At 38.0% G+C, this 23,228-nt stretch overlaps 1 protein-coding gene across 2 annotated transcripts in view; it reads left to right on the top strand.

The window, feature by feature from the left end:
- The first annotated feature begins 627 nt into the window (after window positions 1–627).
- Window positions 628–23,228, top strand: part of TDRP (testis development related protein) — a 39,934-nt gene continuing 17,333 nt past the window's right edge. For both annotated transcript variants that reach the window (XM_081341536.1, XM_081341535.1), the window contains exons 1-2: window positions 628–749; window positions 1,478–1,667. In XM_081341536.1, the coding sequence (XP_081197662.1) occupies window positions 1,551–1,667 (117 nt within the window). In that variant the 5' untranslated portion in view covers window positions 628–749; window positions 1,478–1,550. The remainder of the gene's footprint in view (window positions 750–1,477; window positions 1,668–23,228) is intronic.

Genomic DNA, 23,228 nt, shown 5'->3' with positions numbered 1-23,228 from the left:
CCCCCCTCCCCAATTTTGTGTCGCCTTAAAAACTATAGGAAGTCAAGGCGGCTCCCGTCTGCTATCAAAAGAACAAGCACCCCGAAATACTGAGGTGGGCCTTCGTGGTCCGTGTTTAAAATCCCCGAAGTACGCCCGAGGAAGTGCAATTTGGCGGGACGCAGATAGGAAGGCGGCTTTTCTCTGTACGCGCGACTTTTAGAAGCTACGGCACTGTTAAAATTTCATTCCTGCAAGCCAAGGAAAGGGGGGGGGGAAAGGTCTCGCATGAATTGGTCGGTGGGCTGGAGAAAGAGGACTGGCCGAGAAAGAGGATGACGGATCCACTTTTGCCCCGCAGGCATTTAAGTTAGGTCACGAGTTTTCGAGGAATTCCCTCCCCCCCTCCCGCACCACCAATGCGGAAAGCGCGAGGCGAGCACAGTGGGTCTTGGGGGAAAGCTCAGCCCCGTTTCTCCCCCCCCCACCCCACCTCTCTTTCTCTCTCCCCCCTCCCCTTTATGGTGGGTGCCGCGCGCCCGCGCGCGCTCTGCCAGGTTACTGTGGCGACGTAGCAAAGCCCCTGTTCTCTTGCACGCGCTCTTCCCCCCCCTCCCTCCCTCCCTCCCTCCCTGCCACTGCCGCTCGCGCTCTTCCTCGCTCCGGCTCCCTCCCATCGCCCAGTCAGCTGCAAACATGGCAGCGGCCGCTCTCAGGCTCTTCTACGCTGCTGTGGCGGCTCTGACGACGACGACGCGGAACGGTCACAGGTGAGGGGCCGGGAAGGGTCGGGTCGGGGTGGGTGGACGGGGAGGCAGCCTGACATCCCAACCTTGGCCGCGGCGGCAGCAGTAGCGACTCCCCTCACCCCACCCCCCCGCGCGATGAGCGTCTCTGGAGGGGGGGTGGTGGTGGTGGTGGTGGAGTGACGGCGATAAGCTTTACCAGAGAAAATTAGGGAGGGGGCGGGAAGGAGGTGGGTTCCTTGTCTCCCCCCCCACCCCCAGCGCTGAGCCTTAAGGTCGGGCGACTGCCCTCTTTGCCGTTTCTCGCACTTCGTGGCGTCTCCCGCCCGCCCCCTTTCTCTGCCAAGATGCCTCTGAGCACGTACAGACGGCACCCACCCCTTTTACGTGCCTGAGTCAGCGGGACCCATCTATTTATTTGACCCTCGGAAGAGCAATGGGCTTACGCTCGGAGAGTGAGGGAAGAAACCTGCTCTGTACGACAAACCCAGCAGAGAAGGCGCTCTCCGTGTAATGTGCGCGCGGTCGGTTGCGCGTTTCACTTTGTTTCTCGTCCTTTTTTTTCTTTTTCTCCCCCCCCCTCCCCCCCCCCGCGGACAGTGGCTTTTCTGGAAGTCTGCCAGGCACATCTTAGGATCGACCTGTTTAGCTTTCCTTTAGCTGTTTCACCGGAAAGCTTTAATATCTGTAGGCTAGTGGCACAATAGCAAAGTCATTGCCATTTCACCTGGTTCTTTCTCAAACTTTCTCAGGCATAAATAAGGACCAGGCCAGTTTTTACCTCCTCCCCCCTTCCTCTTCCTCTCCCTCCCGCCTCCACTCATAATGTGGAAACTCAACAAGAGCGGTAAAGTTCTCCTGGATGATTCACCAGAGGAAGAAGACAGCCATCAGCAGGAAACGCCATCTCCACCATCTCCAGCAGGCACCTTTTCAGCTCAGGTAAAAGTCACAGAGTGCTATGTTCTGTGGATCGTAGTTCTGCCCTGGTGGTTCTGTCACCTTTTGTTCTTGTTCACAGAACACACACTGTGTGCTTTTTCTCCCTTTGGCCTTTACCCAGGCCAGCATCTTGGTGTTTTGTTTTTCTTTTTAATAACTGATCTGGCATTGTGAGTAATCACTTTCTGTTCTCCTTGGATGCCTTAATAGTGAGTCTCATGGCAAGAAGGAACTGGTATGTGCTGCTGTTTATCCTCTGAAAAGCTATTTTCAATCTTTCCCTAAAAATGCCCCACACAGCAGTGTTAAACCTCTGCTTCATGCTTAAAGAACTTTTGTCTGTGCTTTTGAACTGAGGTGTCCGATTATATTTTTAATTAAATATAATAAGTAAAATTACATTTCGTATCAGTTAAACGTAACAAAAAATAAGGGGCACTAAAAGAGTGCACTGTTGACATTCTCACAGTTTTATTCAAAACAAGGAGTCGTAAAACTTGAGGTAGAATTTTGTTGCACTTGAGCATGCTAACCTATCTTCAGATATACGTAAATACTTTTTATAACTTAGAATCTACATAATCTGCATTTTAATAGCAATTGAAGACATGTTTTAATTAAAAGGATATAAGATTTTTATATTAATTTTTCTCCACTTTTTCTCAATTTTTATTAGTTTATCAAAATGTAAAATACAGAAATAGAAAGACAAATGAAAAATGAGAAAATAGGGGAGGAAAAGGGGAAGAGGGAAAAGTGTAGGAGAAAAGGAAAAGAAAAAGCATCAACTTCCTACTCTTTTTGGCACAATAGAATATATACAACTTCAGCTTTTTACTATACAGTATAATAATATATACTAGCAGTTTTTATAACATCAACCTATCTAATCAGCAAAATCCAAAATCAAAGTTTCACTTTTTTCCACCTCAAGCACAAAGTTCAAAAGTGGTTTCCAAATAGAAACAAAATTAATTGTATTATTTTCTATAATCAAAGCAAATCAATTTAGCTATCTCTGCTAATTCCATCTACTTTTGCAGCCATTTGTCCACTGTAAATTAAAGTAGCCTTCCATTTTTGTGCATAGTGTATTATTGCTGCTTTCAGCATTATATAACATCAAAGTTTTATTTTTTTTTCAAGTTCTTCATTCATTATGCCCAAAAGAAAAGTCTCTGGTTTTTATCTTTATATTCACTTTAAGAATTTTCTGTATTAAGATGTGATCCTCCCCTACTCCAGTATTTCTTTGCTTTATAACAAGTCCATTAATTTTTTGCCACTTTTTCAGAAGTGAATGGTGTGGAGAAATGAAATAAACATTATCATGAATGCTTGAATTTTAAAATCTAAATTATATGCACTTTAAAATAGATCTCCTAAACTTCCAAAATTATTTTTCTTATTACAGAGTACTAATAACATAGTCCTATGCACTTTATATTGAAATAGATTCCATAATGTTTAGTGAAGTAAAGTTTATTTAGGATTGCAAATATAGGTGTGCAATTATAGGTCCTTAAAATGTACGTATGATGCCTCATCTGCTCAGAGGTGTGTATCATTATTTCAGAGGGGTTTACTCTCAGATTAAATGTTACTTGAAATATCTAAAGAGATTAATTTCTGATGAAAATAGAGAAATGTAAAAAAAAATATTGTCAAGCAATTATGCAGAACATTTAATGTTGTTTTAAAATTATAACATTATTTATTGCCACATTAAAAATTCATAAATAAATATAATAGATTTGCAGTTGGTAAATAATATACCTGTTTAAATTACAATAGATGTAAGGTAAGTTCTCAGATTTTTTATAGTTCTATAGATAGAGCCTATTCAGTGCAAGCGACATGTTCCAAATCGCTGTTTTATTAGTAAGAAATAAGCTCTTCTTATTTTACAAAAAGCAGTCCTTTTGTTATCTTCTTAGCACTTTTAATGATGTAATTAATGTCCCTGCTCATTTGGCCATGTGCTTTTCCTAAGTGCAGATATTATTAATCCTGCATTCTGAGCAAGAGAAGTACTTGTTTTCCTTACTTAAATGAAGACTAGGAAACAGCAGTGGAAAACTGGAAGAGACCTTACAGCACCTGTTTGAGTCACCTGTACCATTTTATATTCCATCTTAACAGACCCAGTAATGAGATGTAATTTATTCACTTTAAGTTGGTCATAACTTTATTAAATATAGCAGCTTTGCCTGAAACAATAAAAAATAAAGCTTTTAAAAAATTGGGAATGTTCAACTTTTGCTTTACTTTGCAACAATTAGCATGTTTATTTGTTTTTCCTACCTGTACTCTCCCTACCATAAAGAGCTAGCCTACTTTGGCGGGTCGAATCCCGAGTGCCGCGTAACAGAGTGAGCACCTGTTACTCGTCCCAGCTTCTGCCAACCTAGCAGTTCGAAAGCACGTAAAAATGCAAGTAGAAAAATAGGGACCACTACGGTGGGAAGGTAACAGCGTTCCGTGCGCCTTTGGTGTCTAGTCATGCCGGCCACATGACCACGGGGACGTCCTCAGACAAGCGCTGGCTCTTTGGCTTTGAAACGGAGATGAGCACCGGCCCCTAGAGTTGTAAACGACTAGCACGCATGTGCGGGGGAACCTTTACCTTTACTGTACTGTATAGTATTGTCACTCTATCCACGCTCAAAACATTTTAGCAAAATGTTACATGATTTTCTGAGAGATGTAAGATATTAGCTCTATATTATTGTGACAAGGAATAATCTGTTTCTGAATGTTAATGTAATGCCTTCCCTATTTAGGGATAGTTACAGGCTATGAGCTCTAATATGACTCTCTTGCATTAATTTGTGCTTTAAATGCTACCTGTAACTTACTGTTTGCTTTCCGGTTTCATGAATACCTAAGTACTCTAAAACATTAAAAAATGCACCTACAAGTAGACATAAAGTCTCCTTTGAGCCGAGCTTGACTTATATTGACTTCATGAATATGTCTCTGTAGTTTTCTTTCAATAATATAGATTATTCATCTAAAAAGGATACCCAGTTTAACTGAATTGCATGGTTTTCCTCCCAAATTTGATAGCCACTGACTCCTTTCTTTCTTGGTTGGACTTTTATTCCATCTGTTGGTCATGTGCCTTTAGGAGGCTTTGATACTTTTTGTATAGGCAGTGTTTATAGCACCTCAGAAAGCTCAGCTTTCCTCCTGAGGAAATTCAGGACATCTAAAGAACAGGTGAACGTTTGGTCACTAAACACCTGAAGCATTCATGTTTGACCAGCCTGATGATTTATATATTTTAGCTGCAATTGAGCTTCTTCAGGATAAGTGGCTGTGGTTTGATGCTGGCTACATATATAAAATTGCATTTAAGTAATAGAGGATCAAGGAGCTAAAGACTGCTTTGGTCTTTCAAGGACATAAGTACTCTTATAAAAGTAATAGAGTTGGTAAGGAAATTTGTTCAATGTTACTAGTTTCCTAAAGCTATATTTTTTATATATTTTCTGTCCAGATATTTCTGTCGTATATAAACTCTGATAGTGACATACTTTCAATTTCTGAGGGATTAAAGGGTGGGATCAAGTGCCCTACTGACTCTACAGTTAGACAGGAAATTAACCCTGATTTTAATGAAAGGAGGTACCACTAACATTGTAGGGGTCTTGTTCCCGCTATACTTACTTATTGTCCTTATTGAACATGGATTTGGCAGCCCTGGAATAAGGCATGGATTTTTTTTCTGTATTGTTTGCCTGCTGATCCCAATATGCCTGATTTGAATAACTGCAATTTAGTAAGATATTTTCTTTCACCTACTAATAACAAACAAACCTTTTTTCTACTTTTCCAACTGTACATTTTCTTTAAATATATCTGATTTTTCATTTATTTGTTCAGAACTCGTACATGTGGGCCAATTTCTTGTACAACAACAACTTTATTGATTAGCCCTTGGGCCATATCAAAGTGCAAAGTTCCAGCAACAAACCGTCACCAAAACTTGATAAAAGCAATCCAAAATGGAATTTGATAAAATACAATTTAAAATGGAATTAAAATAAAATACAATTTAAGATGAATAGTAATAAAATACAAATTTAAGATATAGATAAAATATGATAACATTATATTTCGGAGTCGCCCTTGCAATCTACCCCAATCAGTCCCACATATGCAGATCTCAACTGGACCATTTTGTTTAAGTACTGTGCTACGTTAAATGCTATTTTCAAGTTCTGGCTGGACATAAGGTAAGTTATTTTGATGTGGGATCCCAATGGGTCATTTGTTTGGTATATAGACCAAGATACCTGTCTCTCACCCTCTTATACAGGCATCAGTCAAATAGGATGTGAGCCAGGTCCTCTACCTCTACTGCTCCGCAAATGCAGAGACGCTCATTGTAGGGTATAGCATGAAATCTCCCATATTTGACCATTGTGTCAAGCTGTTCGAATCTCGCTCTGGTAAATATGTCCCTAAGATGTTTCTGGAGTTGTAACTTCAATTAACTGTCTACCTGAAAAGTACGTTTGTATTTACTCAGCCATTTCAAGTTACCCACCTTACTAAGGATAGCTATATCATTTTGTGCTTCTATATTCTTCATTCTTTGGGCAACTCTTTTTGGGGATTGTTCTCCTGTTACGCAAGAGACAGGAAGGCCACAGCTTCTTACAAAATTTGTTAGTTTGGTGATCCAGGAGATTTGTGATTGTAGTTTTATTTGTTCTAGTAGGCATAATTTGGGGAGTCTATCAGTCTCCATTTCATTAACTTTGCACCAGTAGTTATAAGCTCTAATTTTAGATAATGCCTGAATTGTATGAATTCCCAATTCAGCTCTAACTGCTGCAGCAGATGTTCTTGGATCTACACCTAAAATACATCTCAGATGCTGGGACTGTGTTTGTTCTAAAACTGTGGTTGAATAAAGACCCCAAATTTCTGCTCCATACAAGAGCATTGTCGTAACCTTAGCCTTATAAACCTTGAGTAATGGAGCTAGGGACCCTGGGTAACTATGGTTCTTTAGTTTGAGCAATAAGTTCAAATGGGCTTTTGCTCTAAATGTACTCCGTTGATGATGGCAGGCCCAAGATCCAGTCTTGGAAAAAGTTACTCCCAAATATACAAAGGTATTAACCTGCTCAATTGGTTCACCATCTAATTGCCACTTATGTCTCTGATGGTTTCTTCCAAACACCATTATTTTCGATTTGGATTTGCTAATGATTAGGGAGTTACTGTATCCTGGCAATAAGAGCTGAATCTTCTTAATAGCCTACGTAATCCTACTTGTGAGTATGATAATAAAATCATATCAGCATAAAGCAAGCTGTTACAGTAAGTGTTTAGGATCATCGGCATGTGTACCATGGTATCCTTCATTAACCCTGGCAAGTCATTGATGTATAAATTAATAATGGGGCCAGGATACACCCTTGCCTTATCCCTTTATTTGTGTGAATCCTGTTAGTCAGGGCCCCATTAACCCCATACCGCACCCTCAAACAGGTACTTGTGTAAAGGGCTTTAATCAAGGCCAGGAGTCTGGGTTCTATTTTAAGAGATGTCAATTTACTCCATACTACGTCTCTATTTACCATATCAAATGCTGCTGTAAGGTCTATAAAAACAGCAAACAGGGGTCTCCTCTTATAGGCATATTTGGCAATTAGATGGTTCAAGACAAAGCAGTTATCAATAGTAGATCTGTTTTGTCTAAAACCTGCTTGGTCTTCTGTGAGGATGTTGTTTTCCTCTACCCAGATTTCAATTCTGTTCAAAAGGTACCTAGCATATATTTTTGCTACAATGTCAATCAGGCTGATAGGCCTATAATTACTAGGATCCTTTTTATTCCCTTTTTTATATATGGGGACAACTATTGCCATCTTCCACCCATCTGGTATATGGCAGGTGTTATTTATGTGTGTAAAAAGACCTGCTAATACAGGGGCCCACCAGTTGGGAAATTTCTTAAATAATTCTGCTGGTAAAAAATACTCGCCCGGGGCTTTATTGCTCTTTAAGCTTTTAATGATGGACTGTATCTCCTTTTCTGAGAGTGGTGGCCAAGGGGGGAGAGTTCTAGGATTTACCAAATCACTGTTTAAAAATAATTTCTTTACCGATTCGGTGGGGGCAAACAAGCACTGGTAATAATTCTCCCAGTCCGCAGCAGAGATTGGTATGTCAAATGCAAATCTCCGTTCCCTTCAGGATACCTGCTACAGAGTGCCAAAATAATACTGAATTATGACTTCTGGCAGCCAACTCAAGTTCTGACCAGATTGAAATGGCAAAACGTTTTTTCTTTAATGTTAGAGTTTTTTTATATTCCCTTCTTGTGTGCAGCATCTTAGCTTGTATATGGGCAGTAGGATTCCTCTGGGCAAGCCTCATGGCTGCCTTCAATTTATTTTTCTGTCGCTGGCAATCAGGATCAAACCAGCGAGGTCTACCCACTTGGGCTCTTTTTGTAGTAGGTTTAGCTGTTAGGTGTTTCTTCAGTATGTTACAAAGATTGGAGAATGCATTGAAGGCTGACATCCAGTCAGTAGTAGATGACTGGATTGTTCTAGCCCACTTAGTAGCATTCTCTGTTTTAAGGCATTCTAATATTGCCTTAGTATCAACTTTGGCCCAAATTAACCTTTTATTTTGGTACCTTTTTGGTGAGCCATCTGTCAGCCATGTTATATGGTCTTAAATCTGAGTGGCCTCGCAATGTCACACTTACAGGCTGATCATCGCTATTGTCGCTAAGGTGTACTGTGACCTCTGAGAAGAGGTTAGCCTTATCTCTAGACACACAAAAGAGATCCAGTACACTACTTGAATTGGCTGAGTGGTATGTATAAGGGTATGTGTAATTCTTGTCCTTACCTCCCAAAATTTGGAGATTACCCTTAAAAATTAAGGAGACTAGGAACAGGCCAGCGGCATTACTTTTACAGTCTCTCGAGAGCCACTGAGGATGGTTATCAAAGAACTCCCCTGGGATTCCGTTCTTCTGGGCAAGCTCATACAGAGAGGGACCCAGTCTAGCGTTCAGATCTCCTAATAATATCACTATGGACTGAGGGTACAGTATAGATATATCTTCTAAGATAACTTCCAAGCCCATCCAATATTCAAAATTATAGTGCTGGGATGTGCTTGGAGGAATGTACACATTTACCAATATTAACTCAAACTGGTCATATTCAAATTTGACAGCTAGAAAGTACGGATACTTATCTTTGTTATATAATTTCTCTCCCTGCCATTGCAACTCTTGCTTTATAAGAATGCATAGCCCACCAGAGGGTCTCCCTTTGTTCTTTGTTTTTAGGGCTGGGGAGGCCCATCCCTGAAAGCCTGGCAATTGTACTGGTTCATCCACTTCAGTTAGCCAGGTTTCTTGAAAGGCTATTACGTCAAATCTAGAGAGAAAGCTCATTAGTCCACTATCAACCATCCCTTTCCAGCCAGCTATGTTCCAAGTCATCAAATGTATGGGGTTCTCAGAAGCAAGGTGGTCTGACGTGGTTGATTGGCTAGATGGTAGAAATGCCAGATGTCAACTTGACATTGGAGCTGGGTCAATATCATCTAAGCTTCCCATATAAACACAGTTGTTGTGAGGTTCGATATTTCTCCTCATGGGTTGCAGAACTTGCTGTTGCTCCTCTACATCTCGGCCGCCAGCGTGCCTCCGCTCTTGCTCCAAGAATGATCCTTTTTCCAATGGGCAGGTACTCTGGCTTAAGTCTATAAATGTAGATTTATGTCCATTTTTGGAGGGGCATGGCTGAGGGTTCATCTTGTGGAAAGATGTTGTGGGAACTTCTAAATCAAATGAGGATGTAAGCTGGATTATGTCCTTAGTGTTTGTCAGCTTAGGGGGCACTGTGTGATGAAGCCCTTTGTCTTTCAGTTGTTTCTCAGAGACTGGGTCAGTCAGTGCAGTTACTCCACTCTCAGCCTGTGTGACAACACCTTTTTTACTGTTGAGGTAAAGGCAGATTGTTGATTAAGTATCTTGTCACAAGGTTGCGTGGTTAGTGGAGCCAAATTAAATAGAGGCTTTGCTGTAGATTGAGTTGTCAGTGCCTCTTTTAGGTCATCCAATCTTTGAATGATGTTCACTTGCTCAGGTTCTGGCAATGCACTGAATAGGTCAATCAACATTTCCTCTGGCACATCCTCAGCAGTTCCTGCAGCTGTGGGTAACACAGTTCGTATATTGCTTCTTTGCTTTCTCAGGGTCAGTTCAGTTGCAGCAGCCTCAGGCTTAGTAGTGTGAGGGCTGTTGCAGCCTAGATTTAAAGCGACAGTTCCCTCTTGATGACGCTGTTTCAGGAGTGGGCACACTTTTTCTGAACAAAAGACCCTTATTGGAAATATTGAGAAAATGCTCAGAAAGGGTTTCATTCTGAAGAGCATGGAGGGAATTGTGGGCTGCTTGAACGATAGGAGAATTCTCATACATTGTGTTCTTGCTGGCAGCCACTCTGCATGTAGTAGATCTATCAGAGTGAATTCACAGCGGAGCAGCTGGCTCAGGGACAGCCTAATAGCTTTTCTATTGCTCCAACGCCCTCTATTTACTCTCGTCATAAATTTGCAAAGTAACCTGATTAGTTTGCAGACTGTAGTTATATTGGTCATCTCTTAGACCTTTGCCTGATTGAGTGTTTTCTCTGTTAGGTGTTTAAATTTTTGGGAGGAGAACAAGGTCCTTCTCTACTTTCATTTTCTGAGTTAGCCATCCCATGTCTGTCCATGGTTATCCTCCCAAGTCCTTCTACAGTATTTGGGTGGCTCCTAACAAACTTTGCAAAAGATTCTTTCAGGCAGTCGACCTTATTTATGGCAATTGACAAGAGATCATATATTGAGTTTACAGTTTGAGCTGTAAGCAAACATTGTCTAGAGAGGAAGTCTGTCACATTTTCCCCCTTCAAATTTGCTACATCTCCCTCCTGTGTAAAAAAGGCTGTTGCTGGATTCCAAGGAGGGGAGCCATTCTCCGAGAGGGAGGAGGACAACTCCACACGCTGTCTGCTCTCCAGTTCGGTTTGTAAGTCCCATTCCAATGAGTCACATAAATTAAATTTATCTGATAAGGTGCCTGAGAATGAGTTACTTACTGGAGCAGACTGTCTGTTTGCAATATAATCCTCCATTTTCTGCTGCTTCAAAGGCTTGGATATACTTTCTGCTGCAGAGTGCTGTCTCTTCCTTCTTTTCCCCATTCAGGTTTGTTAAAACAGGTTTTTTAAAAAAAGTTTAAAACTATGGCTTAAAAGGTTAAAATGGGTTTAAAAAGTTTAAAAGGGGTAGGTTAAAATACAATATTAAAAGAGGTTAAAAAGTTAAAATAAAAATAAAGTAAAATAAAATAAAACTTTTACTTTTGGAGGAGCTCTTTACAACCTTTGCTGCCTCTCCACATTATAATCACCAAAGGAGGTGGGGGGATGAAGATTGAGTATCTGCAGCCAATGAGAGGCTGATTCCAATTTCTTGTAGTTATTCAGCTTGTTTATCAAATTTATTTCAGTAATTCTTTCTACTTTTTATTAAACCTTCTTGTCCTTTTTACTATCTTCCTTAATGCATTTAAATCATAATTTGTCTTTGTTATAGGATTCTTTACGAGAGGAGGTCATATACTTCAAGATTCTTGTCCTTATTTTAGTTTAAGTCTTGTTTCTTTTTGGAACTATTTCTTCTTTCCTCTAACAAAGTTCATTAGATATCTCTCATCTTAAACTTTCTTAATATGAAGATTGGGTTTTATCCCATTTTAAGCCACTTAAACTAAGGTTTAACTTTTCTCACGTGAAATGACTTTTTGAACTCTTCTGTAATATTCTTTCAAAAAAAACATGGCCATTTTAATAATTTGATGACACATGTTTTGTATGCAGTCCCGCATGTTGTAAGCTTTTCCTTCAAAGGATTTGCACAGTCACAATATATAAAATTAGAATCTGGCTGCATAGTTGCATGCACAGCTGCAGTAATCCAATAGAAATATAGCAGTTTTTGTGGGACTCTTCCATATTCTTGTATGCACTGGAATGAAGAATTACAGGATTGCTGTCTATCCTTTTCTCATATTGCACATAACAATGTTTAAGTCAGCAAGATTATAGCTGTTTTATTTGTGTTTGGTTCAGAGTTTCTTGTTAGTGAATCCTATCTATAGAATACTACATATATACCATATTTGTTGCTAAGCTTACAAAATTATAAAACATTGAGATACCTCTGTCCCCCATTGCAGCCTGTATAAATTGTTAGTGATCTGTCAAAGATGAATAACTGCACTGATAGGATTTTTTTTTAAAAAAAACCTCAGTCTTATAAGTAAAATTATAATTAAAAAAGTATAATTCTAAGGCTGGACTGCTATCTGTAAATTAATAAAAGGGAAAAGTAAAGTAGCCTGAAATATTCTTTTGTATGGTCTTTTGGATAGTTTTTTTTTTAAATCTTGTATTATGTTGCATGTAAGTAGTAAACATAAAGAGAAACATTTCACATTATTGATTTAGGATTATTGTAAAATTATTTAAAGAATTTTGTAAAATGGCAATAATAAGAGTGCATAGACTTATATATCACTCCATAGTGCTTTGCAGCAGTCTCTGAGCTGTTTACAGTGTCAGCATGTTGCCCCCAACAATCTGGGTCTTTGTTTTACCAACCTTGGAAGGATGGGAGGCTGAGTCAACCTTGAGCCAATCAGGATCGAACTCCTAGCTGTGGGCAGAGTTAGCCTGCAGTACTGCATTCTAACCTCTGTGCCACCACTGCACATCACAGCTCCTAAAATGATTACACTTAATTTGCATTAATTGAAGAAACCTGAATATATACATTGAGAGAAGTAGATAATACTTTTTGATGGATTTTAATAAAGAATATCAAATGAGAAGAATGAAGCCAATTTTATAGAATATAAATATACACTTAAATAATTGATATAAATTGGAAAATAGGGACACGGTGGCTTAGTGGGTTAGGACGCTGAGCATGTTGATCAGAAGGTTGGCAGTTTGGCAGGTCGAATCCCGAGTGCCGCGTAACAGAGTGAGCGCCTGTTACTCGTCCCAGCTTCTGCCAACCTAGCAGTTCGAAAGCACGTAAAAATGCAAGTAGAAAAATAGGGACCACTATGGTGGGAAGGTAACAGCGTTCCGTGCACCTTTGGTGTCTAGTCATGCCGGCCACATGACCACGGAGACATCCTCGGACAAGTGCTGGCTCTTCGGCTTTGAAACGGAGATGAGCACCGGCCCCTAGAGTTGGAAACCTTTACCTTTACCTTTACTAAATTGGAAAATAAACTTTTGGAACAAAATAGAAATAAAGTGAAAATTGGATTATATAGGCATGTTTATGTATGTTGGGATTATTCATTTCATTTCTTAACTTCAGCGATAGTACCTGTGTAAAAAATTAAAGTTTAGCTCTCCTCTCCTAGGAGTGTGTCCATGGTTCCAGTTCTTTCCTTAGTTTCCTTCAGCTTCATCTCCCATCTTTTGAATTAAAAATCAATAATGTCTGAAAGTAGGTAAATATCTATAATACTTAAATAGTTTATTTAAAAAATAGATTAAGAATTGAAGAGTCGGATGGTACTTTGCTATTTCAGGATTCTTTCCTATCTTGGTGGCATTAATGTATGTTATCTAGTGTACTATTAGAAAGAATGGAATTCTGTCAGCACAGAATTTAATACTTATAAAAAGGAAGAAATGAGGGGTTGAGAAAATGCACTAAACAAAAAAGATGCTATGTAATCCTCTGTGGAAAAAAGATACAACTACCTGGGAGGGGGTTGCTTTTTTGTATTTTTGTATATACTTGCATTTTTGCCATACTATAGTACTTTGTAAATTAGAATCAAAAACATCATTGAATTGCTTTTGAAACAGTCTATGTATTTAGAGTATTTCAAATCTAAAATGCTACTCAGATTCTTCATCAGAAGTAATTATGGAAATCTGGATTTATATACTGATCTTGCATTACATCAAAATTCTTCCTTGCCCTTTAGGCATGCAGTCTGAGATATTTTACACCCTTTTGAAGCTACGCATGAACTAGTTTTTGCTCACATTGTTGTTCCTGCTCAAAGACATAGCTCTTACATGCAGGATCAAACTTTTCTGATTTTTGTGCTGTAGCAATGAACCACTGCTGAGATTTTCCAGCAGTTTCCATCTGGAAAGAAAATCTTTTAAATGTTTTTAAAAGACTGTAAATAATGTTTTTCTGTATTCATAGTGTAAAGTCAGAGTATCAGTTGCATGCAAGAAGCCTTCTAGCAGAAGGCAAGAGATGATTTAGTGTCACTTGCTGCCACAAATTGCTATCCTGAGACATCTTTTTATGAAGAATAAATCTCTTAAGTGATTGTTCTTATTTTCTGCTTGGAGAAAGTTTGCTTGGAATTACACATGCCAAGGTGCCACAAGCTAAACCAAACGCTGACCTTTTTAAATGTTCAGTGAGATGTTTTTATCTTAGACAACCACAGCTATCTAGCCCTTCCTATACTGTGCAGTAAATACTTTTTTTATTTTCCTCTTGTTTCTAATAGGGATTAGAGTTGTGTAGCTTTATGTATACTGAAACTATATGTTTTTTTTTCCAGCACAATTTGTAAGTTGAGATTTTGTGACATTTGCAGATTTGTTAACCCAAATCTTTCCTCCTGGGCCTTTTTTTTAAAAAAATCTCCCTCATAATGATTTCCAAACAAATTGAACAAACATAATTAAAAGATGAGTTGCAGGAGAGAGAGTGAGAGAGGGAAGAAACAGATTTAATTTTGACTAAACAACCCATGCCCCATTGGGACATCATTTCTAAAATATTTTCTTACCTGAACAGAGAAACAGAATGACCAAGGGTGGGCAAAAAAGCACTGGTAGAAATTTCCAACTTCCTTCCAGTTTCCTTGTGGAAAGCTAGTAGGTATTATCAAAAACCAACCAACCTTCCTTCCTTCCTCCCTCCCTCCCTCCCAGCCAAGAAATTCTTAAATGACAGCAATTAATTCTTTTTTAGATTTATAGAAAGTGCAGAAGACATATAAATTATACATATGAATGGAGAATGTGTGTACCTTCATTTAAGAAGTCCAATTATTACCTCAAACAGATTCAGTCAATGTAGCAGACTTCAGTTTTGATAGTCTGAGTTTATAGGATTGTGTGAAATAATTTGCAGTTTCCTACCACAAGGGACGTGGTGGCTCAGTGGGTTAGGACGCTGAGCTTGTCGATCAGAAGGTCGGCAGTTTGGTGGGTTGAATCCCGAGTGCCGTGTAACAGTGAGCGCCTGTTACTTGTCCCAGCTTCTGCCAACCTAGCAGTTCGAAAGCACGTAAAAAGGCAAGTAGAAAAATAGGGACCACTACAGTGGGAATGTAACAGCGTTCCGTGCGCCTTTGGCGTCTAGTCATGCTGGCCACATGACCACGGAGACGTCATCGGACAAGCGCTGGCTCTTCAGCTTTGAAACGGAGATGAGCCCCTAGAGTCAGAAACGACTAGCACGCGTGTGCGGGGGAACCTTTACCTTTACCACAAAATAAACAATAAAATGAATGATTATTATTTAATATAAATGAAAGAGATGAAATGGCTTAAAATTTAATCTCTAGAGAAAAAGCTGTGCTCTGGTTTAATTAATTCCTTGAATACTTGTACATTTGAAGAATGTTCCAGAAAAGAATATTTGTATATTCCTCTAGAAATATTGAACGCACTGGCACAGTTACTGCCAAAGTTTGAAAGCTTGTTACCAAGGTACAGCAAAGACAAACTGAACTTCAGGAATGCTGAGATAAGAGTCTTATCCTTTGAATAAAGAAGTGAAAGAAATACAGTAGTTTGACCAGAGAGCATAACATTAGGTTACTAGCTTAATTAGGCCATTAAAATATGCCATGTGGGTGTTTAGTTACATGCATGGCCTTTGAAAATTACAAGGGAAGTATGAATACATGCATATTAAAATTTGCTTTGTCTGCTGAAATGTATGAAATGAATTGTTTCAATTAAAGAAAGTTCCTTTGAATATGTATATCTTTTGATTTAAAGTTGGGAATATTTGTAAATTTGCAAATGTCTCTGCAAGAAGCACTCCAGATTTTTAAGATAAGATAAACTTTATTGTCATTTTTTACCGTGGGCACAACGGCACACATCAAAAATGATATTTAGTTGCCCACTCTCAAAGTGAAACATACATGACACACATCTAAAACATACTATATACAACATATGTATAGACTCACACCCCAGATATACATAACAATAAAATATTAAATACTGTCCATCTTAAATATATAACAGAAGGAGGAAGCCTGAGAGTTCACAAGGTTAATGCTAAGGTTAGAGGTTAGAGCCTTGGTGGAGCAGTGGGCTAATGCCTCCTTAAGTAACACCAGCTGCCTGCAATTAGTGCAGGTTCGCATCCCACCAGGCTCAAGGTTGACTCAACCTTCCATCCTTCCGAGGTAGGTAAAATGAGGACCCAGATTGTTGGGGGCAATTAAGCTGACTTTGTAATAATGCTGCTGGTGTGTGTGTGAAAGCCCTAATAAGCAGGCATATACATAGAATGAAGGCTACTGCTAAGCTTGTAAGCCGCCCTGAGTCTTTGGAGAAGGGCGGGATATAAATGGAATTAAAATAAATAAATAAAAAAAATAAATGTTGTATGGAATGAAACTATTTCTGAATCTGGATGTTCTGCTATGAAGCCTCCTCACAGAAGGTAACAAGGAAAACAGGTTGTGAAGAGGATGAGTAGTGTCCCAGATAATCTTATGGACCCTGTTCAAACAACGCTTCTGTGCTATGTGCTGAATGGAAGGGAGGGAACCGCCAATGATCTTTTCGGCCATCCTCACCACTCTCTGCACCACCTTCCTGTCTGAAGCAGTGATGCTTCCAAACCAAACTGTGATGCTGTATGACAGGATGCTCTCAATCATCCCCGTGTAGAAAGTGGTCAGGACAGGGGAAGGAAGATGAGCTTTTCTCATGCGACGCAGAAAGTGCAGGCACTGCTGTGCCTGCTTCTCACTGTTGAGTGACAAGCCAGCCTACTCAATAGCTGCACACCCAGGAATTTGATGCTGGTAACCATTTCCACAGGTGAATCATTAATGCACAGAGAAGTGTGGCTATGCCTGCCTTTTCTGAAATCTCTCTGGTTTTTCTGGTATTTAAAACTAGGCTGTTTTCCTTACACCATCAGTTCACCAACCCCTCAGCCTCCTTGCGGTAAGCTTCCACATTGTTATCATGAATAAGGTCCACTTGTGTCGCCATGCTCAGGGCCCCTCCCTTTCCCTCCGGTTCGCCAACCGAGAAAGGTTGGAGACCTCTGGCATAGTTGATTGTTCACAGTGAAACCTATGAGTGTGAGCTGGAACTTGACTTGAATGGGAAGGAGAATGGCTAGGTTCTTCTTTTGGCATAATACATTTGCCACTTCATATTTATATATGGCTTACCTCAAAAATTGATAGAAAACAAAACCTATTGAATGCCATTTCCTGCAGACCTTTGTTTTTATTAGAACTCTCACTCTGTGAAGCAGGCATAGCTTGTCAAGCAGGCTTAACCTGAGTAACTTAATTTATGAGACCTAATGACAACTATTTTGGGGGAAGATGCTGCCAGCATGAAAAGGCACTTTGGAAAATATGGTGCTTAAAATATATCTCTGAATTGATACTAATTAATAAAAAGTTTGCTAATATACTAATAAAGTATTTAATTTTTAGGAAAAAAATTCAAATTATTCAGTGTTAACTATTAGGTATGCACATGTGCGCACAGACATTTTTTTTCTTTACTTCTATAAATAATATGGTACATTTGCAACAATTTAAGCCCAACCTTAAATACAAATGTATGCATCCAGTAACCTGTGGAGCAGAGCATTTGGTGTCATTTATAATCTCAATATCATTGCCCTCCCTCTTTCCCAAGAAGAGTAATGGTTGCTGAAATATTTGAAATTTAGTAAGGTAGATTACGCATAATATCACTCAACTAGCCCTCAGTCATATAGGACAGATTTTCCATCATTCTTCCTTGATTATGATGCTGAGAAGTAGAATCTTAATGGAACTTGGACCTTATATTAAGCATTAGCAGCTTAAAGTGAAAAGTCTCAGTAATCTAGCATCCAGAACTGCAGGAAACAGCATTTAGATAGAAGTGGGAATTGACACTTCTATTCTTAATAGGCTCCCATGAGATCTATCTCTATCTGTCCCAGTTGCAATCTTACTTCAGTCCTCCTGTTTTTAATAGCCACATTGCCTGTCAGTCCAAGCTCTCTGGAATATTCTTGACTGGTAGGTCATGGAGTGATTAAGTTTATCATATGAATATTTCTGGGCCATGGCTCATTTTTCAATTATACAATTTGATAATGTGCAGTAAATATTTTTGCACATATATTACATTTGAATGTTGATTCTAAAAATAAAGGCATTTTGTTTAAATGAATGAATTTTCTTCCTCAGTTATCATTCTAAGACTCCAGCATCAACATAGTTAACAAAAGTGAAAACCTTTCTGCATTCATAGTTAAGCTGTTGCCTCTTTGGTCTGGGAAAGCATCTTCCTTCCCAGGAAGAAAATTGATTATAGGACTAGTATTTGCAATTAGTTCTAATGAACTTAACCTTACTATTTTGTTTGTTCCTTGCCTAGGAAAAAGTTATTCAACTTTTAGCTGCTGTTTTCTTTCATTTTATTTTTCCAGTTCTGCTGTCTCTCACAAATTTCTTTTCATCTTTATTTTGTTCTTTATGAGTCTATTTTCTTCCTTGAACCATGGTGCTAATAAAGTAGTCTGGTTACAAGACTTCCGGTTTGACATTGCAGTGTGTCGGGCGCAGGAAGACGGGGCTCCATCTTCCATGTTTGATTTTGCCCCACTGGGGACCCTAAAAAGGATCAAAAGTCAAGCCAAAGAAATGTCGAAGAAGGAGGGGACCCTTGTTGATTACAGAGGGGCGGCGGCCCTTCTGCTGGATCCGAGGAAGCCCTTCAAACCAGCAGGGGAAAGACTGGCTACATTCGTGTGGCCAGTCAGAAGCTATAGCTTTGAAATTTGGGGATTAAAAGTACCTTTGAGACTTCTTTTTAGAAAAAATATTTGAAAGTTTACAAAATAAGTTTGGATTTGGAAAGTTGGAAGATGGTGTCAATGACATCTAGTGGAGAATTATAGCACCACAATTTATTATGCTTAAGGAAAACTTGGCTTCAAGCCCAGACTCATAAGACTATTTGTTGTTCCTGGACACTTTCACTTTTGCAGACTGCAGCTGGGAAAAGGGAAAAACAAAAACTCTTGGGCTGCTTATCTAGGTTGGGGACCCTATTGGACTATAAAGACTACATACAAAAACAAAATGAGTGTTCCATACTCAGCCTTAAATGGTAAAAAAATTCTCTTCAACACATGTCACCAAAGCTCCCAGCTTGATATATCAACAGAGAAATGTTAATGAATTACAGAAAGAAATTTTTTCCATATTGAAATCAATCCAAGAGACAATTGTTTTATTTCAGGATGAGACTAAAACAACACAAATGAGATAAAAGAACAATTTTCTAACCTAAACTTACAAATCCAGACAATGACTTCAAAGAAGTGACTAATAACCCAGAAAATGGAAGGAAAATTAGAAGAAATGGATCCAAAGATGGAGGACCTAAAGGAAGGAATTAACAAACAGATACAGACAAATGAAAAATTAGAAGATGCAGTGATAATACCAGAAATGGAAAAAACATTGTACTTGTCAAGATCTCAGAACACATTTGAGGATAAGGAAGAAGAGCTGATTGAATGGATGATAAAGCTGTTAGGAGAAATGCTGAATATTGACAAATAAAAAAAAACTGAAGGAGAAGGATGGAGGCTGTTTAATGAATATAAATGGGTTGAGCATTCTTTGAAAAACACTTCAACCAAATTCTTTTCCTCATTCCAAATAATATATACAAAAACAGAGGAAGAGCTACTTGGTGATTTAAATGTACTGACTTGGAAAGCTATTTGGCAAAGGAAAAAAGCTAGAATAAGACTGAAGAAAATTGAGGTTCTCACCTATTAGATGGGATATTATACTACTAAACAGATGTTTGAATATGGCTAAGAAAATAGATAACTGTTAGAAATAAAAATATTATAATTAGAAGGATAGGTTTAGTAATTAGAATATTATATTTTGTTATGAGATGGGAAATATGAAAATTCCAAAAAGGTTTGAATAAAGGAAGCTTTTAGTTACCCAAATATAATTTATTATGAAAAATTTATAAGCGATAGAGATATTTTGAACATTGATGGGAAATTAAAATGTTAAAACGGGAAAAACAGGATATTGATTGAATAAATGGATTTTAAGTGCAAATGCAATTGAGATATATTTTGGCTAGAAAAGGTATTATAAATTGATACTATCGATATTATGTATAATACCAGAAAAATGTGATGAAGATGTCTATATTTAATTGTATATGTATTAACAGTAACAAGAATTGTATTTGCCCAGTATGGAAAAATGCATACTACCAGAAGAAGAGAGGACCAAGGAAGCACTGGATGGCGTAGCATTGGATTAGACTGAGAAAGTTAATATGTACTACTGAATTACTAATAGATCCAGACAACACATTGCTTATTAAGTACTTATGATTGTAAAATTAGAAAAAATAATAAAATATTTATTAAAAAAACCAAAGTAGTCTGGTTACCAAGCCTGTGAAACAGAAATCAAGAAGCCGTATAGCATATTTCATAGACAAGATTCATAGTTAACCAGATTCTTCACAAATGTTCATCTGCCAAAAAGAGATGAACCATATGATCTAATGCTAAGACTTTTATTCAACACCAAATATATATATACCTTTGCATATACAGAGGTGGCATATCCTCTAAAAGGCGAATAGGTTGCTGCATCAGAAATGACTGGGTGACATAGGGATGGATGTCCATTTGGGCCTGTGCCAGCCAGTTGTCACTTATTCAGAAATCCATCCCTCCCTCCTTCTGATATCCCAAATCTCAGATAAAGATGAGACTTGAAACAGTTGTAAACCTGTCACCCACACCATTACAGAAGTGTAGGCCATGTGATCCTCATTCCTTTGGAGGGTGAAGAAAATTGTTGAAAACCTCAGGCAACCAAATTGAAGGAATTTTATACTTTCTGTTGCTAAGTGAGACAGTTGTTAAGTGAATCTTGCCCCATTTTATAACCTTTCATGCCACTACTGTTAAGTGAATCACTGCAGTTGTGAAGTTAGTACCGTAATAAGGTTAAATGAATCTGGCTTCCCCACTGACTTTGCTTGTCAGAAGGTTGCAAAAGGTGATTGCATGACCCAGGATATTGCAGCCATCATAAAAATGAACTAGTTGCCAAGCATCCAAATTTTTATTACATGACCATGGGGATACTGCAAGTGAACAACAGCCATAAGTCACTTTTTTCAATGCCTTTATAACTGAATGGTCACTAAATGAACTCTTGTAAGCCAAGGACTGCCTATGTACAATAGTGCTTTTTTATATTTCTATCTTACATTCTTCCAATTATCACAAAGCCCACAAATACAAACCACTTCACAGTTCCGTTCATAAAACATTTATCTATATATCTGACTATCTTATATTTCTACACCACCCATCTCACCTAAGGGACCCTGAGCAGTTTATTTACCTTTAATCTTATTCAGGAAACCACATACTCTGAAACTATAACAAAAGAATGAATGTGCAAGTATTCTTTTAATATTCTTTGATTTATATCTTTTGACTTGGTAGTTATGAAGATTTGAAAAAAAATGGGTTGGAAACTAGTGTATCTTGTTTGAAAGATCTTAGCTATGGTTATCAATAGCACCTTTTTTTCTCTGATCTAAAGATAAGTACATTAATGTTGTAAGCTAGTTTTTCAAAAATGTGAATTGTTTCTGTCTGGCTAGATATCAGTCATAAAATCTCCAGTGCTAATTAATAAATTTGAAAATAGCGTGCAGTTGATAGTAATGAAACCTACACAATGACAGAAAATAAAGACATCAAATTTTTGAGATAATTGAGCAATTGTTAATTCCTGTAATTTTATTATCAATTACTTGAAACCTCTGACAGGAAGAGGTTTTCACAGCAATGGCTGATCCCCGGGAAAGTTTATATGGAAACATGATTTTGATTTGTTGTCAGTAACATTCTAAATCTCCAAAAAAGAAACAAACAAAAAGGAAAAGAAAGGAAAAGAATGTGTGAACATACAGAAATGATGGTTATTTTTTTTTTAAAAAAATGGTGAAACAAAGATTTAAAAAATTACATTAAAAAGCATTCATGTAGCTCTCTTCTCTTCCTCCTCCCCCTTTCTCCCCTAGCTGCAAATTGCTACTTGAATACTTTTATATTATATTTTGGACATCTACTGTATGATTATTGTTTGTTTCTGTTTGGATCATTTTCATAATTATTTTTTTTAAAAAAACTCATCCTTTTCAGAAACTATATTTCAAGCATCTTAGCTTGCCTTGCTGTGTGATAAGCTATTCAGTATATGAGGGGAGCCATTCCTGCTTCAATTTGTTTAAACCTTTGTTGTGGTTTTTTTTCCCTGTTGCCTCCTTATTCAATTTTAGTTTACCAATTGTGTTTGTCTTTTCCAATGTTGTGCCAGATTGATTCTTGTTATTATTCTTTAAGCAATTCTAGTAGTGTCTTCAATCTATTTCTTGAGTACAGCTACGTTGTATTGGCATATATGTTCAAATCTTTCTTACTGTAATTGTACTTAAAGTAAAAAATCATTGATGTAATTATTTCAAATAGGTCTTTATTGCATCCTGTCAAGTAAAGTCCTAAATATTTTACTGGATCTTTTATTATCTCACAGCCAGTCTCTTTTTTACACTTTCTTCTTTTTAAGTTAAGGACCTTGCTGTTATCTTTCTTTTCTTTAATTGATTTTATATTCAGAAAAGCAACCAAATATTTTATTACTTTCATCAACTATAAAATTTTGTGCTTATAATCATATTGTAGTAAATTTTACTATTACATCAAGTGCATAGCATTTCGCATACTGTGTTTCTTTCCTTGAATGTTTATTCCAATTATCTTTTATCTTTTCATATCTTGTGGTCATGACTTTCAGAGCAGTCACAAAAAGTAAAGGGGATAATGGACACCCTTGTCTTGTGCCTTTGCTAATTGAAAAGCCTACGGAGAGTATTTCATCTTTGCTGCTTGCCATGGTTACGCGTTCTCCACACGTTTCAAATTCTTCTCCAGGATTAATTCTGTTAAGACCTTCAGTAAAAGCAACCCGTTGCAAATTGTCAAAGGCTTTTTCCAAGTCTAGAAATACTACTATTGCCTTCTTTTTCCATAATATTGATGAATTCTAGGGCATTTATGATAACTCTGTTATCTTTCATCTTTCTTTCTGGAATGTAATCTCTCTGGTATATTCTGTGTGTATTC

Source organism: Vipera berus (assembly GCF_964194415.1).
Source record: "Vipera berus genome assembly, chromosome: 1".
Classification (NCBI taxonomy): Eukaryota; Metazoa; Chordata; class Lepidosauria; order Squamata; family Viperidae; genus Vipera; species Vipera berus.
Note: the sequence above shows the minus strand (reverse complement) of the source record. Positions and strands in the feature narration are given on the sequence as shown.